Source organism: Lycium ferocissimum, chromosome 2, assembly GCF_029784015.1.
Source record: "Lycium ferocissimum isolate CSIRO_LF1 chromosome 2, AGI_CSIRO_Lferr_CH_V1, whole genome shotgun sequence".
In the NCBI taxonomy this organism is placed as follows: Eukaryota; Viridiplantae; Streptophyta; class Magnoliopsida; order Solanales; family Solanaceae; genus Lycium; species Lycium ferocissimum.
In genome coordinates, this window is record NC_081343.1 from 64,030,493 (window position 1) to 64,035,409 (window position 4,917).

The 4,917-nt window shown below is 34.7% G+C and overlaps 1 protein-coding gene across 1 annotated transcript; it reads right to left on the reverse strand.

Moving 5' to 3' along the window:
* Positions 1 to 1,999: 1,999 nt before the first annotated feature.
* On the reverse strand, positions 2,000 to 4,271 carry LOC132048311 (1-aminocyclopropane-1-carboxylate synthase 3). Its single transcript, XM_059439218.1, has 4 exons — positions 3,910 to 4,271; positions 3,664 to 3,795; positions 3,390 to 3,550; positions 2,000 to 3,244 (listed from the first exon to the last, which is right to left on the reverse strand). The coding sequence occupies exons 1-4, from the start codon at positions 4,054 to 4,056 to the stop codon at positions 2,275 to 2,277; spliced, it is 1,410 nt and encodes a 469-aa protein (XP_059295201.1). The 5' UTR covers positions 4,057 to 4,271; the 3' UTR covers positions 2,000 to 2,274.
* Positions 4,272 to 4,917: the final 646 nt, after the last annotated feature.

A 4,917-nucleotide genomic window follows, 5' to 3' on the forward strand; every position in this document is an offset into this window, starting at 1 on the left:
TTTTCAGAAGATAAAATCTAAGAATTATTGTATTATGTACTTCATCTGTTTCAATTTATGTGAATATTTGGTGGAAGCGAGTTTAAGAAAAAAAAAAAGAGAACTTTTAAACTTGTGGTGTAAAATGGCGCGCACACACACACACACACACACACACACACACATATATATATATATATATATATATATATATATATATATATTTTGTGTGGCTATAAATCATTGCATAAAAGTAAATTGTTTTCAAATATAGAAATGGATGTTTTTTTTTTTGCACAGACTAAAAAGGAAATAGGTTCACACAAATTGACAGAGGGAGTATAAAATAAGTCTCTTGTAGCTTTTTAGATTTAAAAAAAGGAAGTGATACAATTTGAAGACTAACAAAACAATAATCATCTTCACATTAAAGGGAGTAACAAATGAATGAAATTTATTTAACTAATATACACGAATACTATAAAGAATATTTAATTTAGACTATCAATATAGTAAAACATGTTTTAATAGGTTGCCTGTCTTATTTCAGATTATATATATATTAATCTTAATTATTATGTATGTTACTTAAACTTATCTTTTATACGGCTAGTGGTCCAATAAAACAAAAATGGCTACGATATAACTTTTATACATCAATCAACGGCGTAAAAAATTTCTCACACATTAGTGTATTTAAAGCTTTATAGAAAAGTTCTCCCATCTTTCATTCTTTTGTAAGGTTACCCATAATGTTTTTATAAAGATTACCTACCCTTGCAATTTTAGTCACTGGATGTTCAAACTTCTTTTATCCATCAATGCATAACTTTCACTCGAAAAAATGGATTTAAGTTATATATTTGAGTAATATATATTGTTAACAATTTTTTTCTACTCTCAGTGAATTTAATTTTAACCAACGATAACAGATTAGTTATCATCATTCTTGTCAAATTATCATTGTATTCCCTCTATCCCAATTTAAGGTCTTACTTTTCTTTTTGATCTTGATCTTTTCTAAAAGAATTCTTCTTTTTATATTTAGTAAGTTGACAATTCAAATATCCTACATGACAAATTTAAACCAATTCAAAGGACATTTTAGTATATTACGCACATTTTTAATATTCATCAAAAAGTTACCTATAATTACTTAATAAATATATTTTACTAAACTCAAAAATAATTTATGAAGGCCGCAACATAAGCTAAAGCTGTAGTGCTCAACTAAAGACGTGAGGATCCCAATACCCATTAATCGAAAGGAGTAATTCTTTCTTCAATCAAATGATTCTCCCTCACAAGTTTAACACACATTCCAAAGCCGATCTTTGTGAACCAGCTTTTGACAACACGATTTGTAAGTTCCCATTAATAGTCGTTAACTACCACACTCAAACCCACAAAAAGTAGTACTAGTAGAAAGTTACAAAAGCTTAGAAACTTTGCAATTACTTGCAAGCAATCTACTTCCTCCTATGTATTGGAATTTTCAACTCTTTGACTTTCCTTTCTTTTTATCGTTTTTGTCCAAGAAGATCAGACGAGTTTAGTGTTATCTCATTGCTATACCCAGAAAAAAGAATGATTTGGAAACCCTAAGAAATATTCCTCAAAGAAGGAGAATAAAAGACACATTTGTCTTCTGACTATTATTTCTACGTTGGACCCACCACCGAGAATGCTGCTTCTACGGATTGAACAACGTCGTATTTTTCTCCTACACATTCCTACGTGTATAGTATTTGTCAACAGGAAAAAAGTCGGTTGACGAAATAAAATATTACTCGGAAGTTAAGAAACCGGCCAACGTCTAACTTCTATAACGTCGGCATGATAGGACACGTTGTTTTGCCGTTAATTCCGCCTTTAGCATGTCGCATGTATAATTGATATATTAATTTGTTTATTATCAGTACATGAGGAATCTACAATAAATAATGTCTAATATAGTGTATCAAAAATAGCACGTTTGAATATCAATACTCATCATCAGCATCATGTGATGTAAATAATGGACATTTCAAGAAATATTTATTAGATAATGTAATAGTTTGAACAGTTCAAGAAGATTCGATGCAAGATATCCAATCTTCGAGATGTTAATTACAAAATGATGAACAACCACTGCTCGTCCATCACATGGACAGAGTGCACCCTCTACATAAAAATACAAAAAAAAAAAAAAAAAGTATTTTGGTCATACGAAAAAAATATTCGGGGAACTCAATATCTGAATATTGAGTAAAAAATTCATCTGGAGACATGAAGGGAATGTTCACACTTGCAGGACTATCGTTCTCTTTGACGGTCATTGAAAGATAGTCGAAAAACCCACTTGGAGAATGACTTCTTCTTGTGGCTAGTTTGGTGATTCTGGTGACTAATTTGATTAATGGTATTGGTAGCAGTGGACTCAACAAAAGCCTTGACACGTCGCATGGCTAAGTTTAGCGTATCTTCGGACATGTTAGCAAAACATGCACGGAACCAGCCCGGTTCGGTACAATGGCATGATGACCCTGGAGAAATGTTAAGGCCAACATCGTACACTATCTTCTTCCATAAGTCCATTTCAGCGTCAAAAGTATTGGAGCTGAGTAGATGCCTCATGTCTACCCAGCAAAACAGACCGGCATTGCTTTCAAGGCAGTTGATACCGGCATTTTTAAGACCTTTAACAAGCATTGCATGTCGTTTCTCTATCCTCTTCTGATTCTCAGAGATGTATTTCTTCGTGAATTTTTTGTCCGAGAGCATGCATGAAAGAAGGTACTGAGTTTGCGAAGAGACTAATCCAAAACTGGACATTTTTGTGGCCGCGGAGACAACCATATCATCGTTGGAATAAATTGCACCAACTCGAAACCCCGGGAGACCGAGATCTTTGGAGAGACTGTAAACAATGTGAACTCGTTCCCAAACTTCGGTTTTCATGTAGTTCTTTTCGATAAGAACTTCCATGACACTGACGAAGCCTGGCGAGCTAAAAACAGTCCCAGAATAGATCTCGTCACTGATGAGGTGGATGCCTTTTGTGTCGATGAAAGAGAGAAGGAGCTCAAGCTCACTTCGGGTTAGTGTTGTGCCCAATGGATTTGAAGGGTTGGTCACAAGAACACCTTTCACTCTAAGGTTGCGCTTTTTGGCTTCTAGATAAGCCTCTTCAAGAGCGGATTCTGTAATTCTGAAGCCATTTGAACTTGAGCAATGTATTGGCACAATCTCAGCCCCGGTTCTCCATTTAAGGTCTCTGTCGAATCTGCATTGCGCAAAGCAATAGGACCATCAGTAACGAACAAATATGGACATTAATTAGAGACAAGTACATTACGCAATGTTTGTGAAAAACACGATTTTATGAGTTTACAGTCAGATAATGTCATATAAAATGAAACGGAACGTACCCAGGATAGTATGGAGTAGGAAGGAGAAAAGCGTCGCCTTGATCAGCAAGGCAAAACATAAGCGTCTCATTTGCGGAAGTTGCACCGGCTGTAAGAACGAGCTTGTTGGAATCAAAGCTAACTTTGTTTCCTCTGATTTCTGACATGAATTTTGTCATTGCCTGCATTATAATATAAAACATAACAACGTAAGATAATGATGTCACACATACGTATATATATTCATAATAATGAGAATAATTAATAGTCACAAGTTAGTGGTATGGACACGTACATTCTTGAAAGCAGGAAGGCCATGGTAATCTTGAAACAGAGCAAGTTCTTTGAATATGGATTCTCCATTTCTCTTAAATCCAGCTGCGTCTGGATTTTGTGCTAGCCATGACTCTAATAAATCAAAAGAAAGCTGCAAAAAAAAAAAAAAAAAAAAATTGTCAGAAGAATGAATGTGAAAGCCGACAATCGGAGATGGGAATTAAGTTGTAAGAACATAACAGAATCAGGATAGTGTTATTCTAACCTGATTCTCTGCAAGACCCATCTGGATGATTCCTTTAGGATTCTGAATTTCATCGTATGGGTTCTTGTCGTACTCCTGCCATCCTAAGAAGTATGAAGAATCTTGTCCGTGAGAGTTACACGTGGCTTTCTCAGACAGTAGCTTCATCTTTTCTGGTATTATAAGTTTCTGGCTTTATGTATAAATATAGCCACAAAGCTTGACTAGAATATGTTAAGAAGAGTTGGAACTAACAAGTAATCGATCTGGAAATTCTTTGACAGATAGAGGACTGTTGAAAAAAGAGTTTGATTTGGAAAGAATGATCGAATTGGAGATTGTAGTTTATAGATAGAATGAGATGGAGATGTTGTTGCAATTTGCTGGCATATCCCATGGCTATATATAGGAGTTTTGTCAATCAAAGAAACAACACGTCAGCTACTACCCATAATACTCTTTGACTCTTAAGCTCCTAAATTCCTTTTTACTTAAACAAATAACTCTTTTTAAGTCTATGTCTAATTTGACGCGTTTAGCACCGTTGAATTTCAGTGTTTAATGTATAGTAATTTAAGGACATTTAAAGTTCCGTGTTATCTAAGAGCACTAATAGACACTTACTTGGGATTTCAGCGTAGCACTAATGTCTACACTCTCCATCTAAAATTCGTTCTGTAATAGTACATTAGTTTTAAAACATTGAAAGCATAAGTATTACTGGCATCCTACTTGTATTTCCACCTTTCTAAATTAGCATATGATTATTGTGAAATTAATACTTATTATGTTATAGTTGTTTCAGTTGTGGGTGTGCTAAGAAGTCGAATGCATATAGAAACAAGAAAATATCAAAGACAACAATTTCTAGAAGTAGAAATAAGCCCATATGAAATTTGGACCGACGGTGACCGTGCCATGGTCCATTTGCTCCCTGCCAGTGGCCCATCTATTACTGTGTGTCGGCCACTTATCTCGCCGTCCCCAGGTGGGGCTACAAAACCCAAAACTTATTTTCTTATTTCTAAA

Bases quoted from the DNA above. Each gene is read 5' to 3' on its own strand.
- LOC132048311 (XM_059439218.1), bottom strand. From the start codon at position 4,056: ATGAAGCTACTGTCTGAGAAAGCCACGTGTAACTCTCACGGACAAGAT. The intron at 3,796-3,909 runs GTTAGAATAACA...TTTTTTTTGCAG, and splicing joins TGGGTCTTGCAGAGAATCAG to CTTTCTTTTGATTTATTAGA. The intron at 3,551-3,663 runs GTACGTGTCCAT...ATTATAATGCAG, and splicing joins GCCTTCCTGCTTTCAAGAAT to GCAATGACAAAATTCATGTC.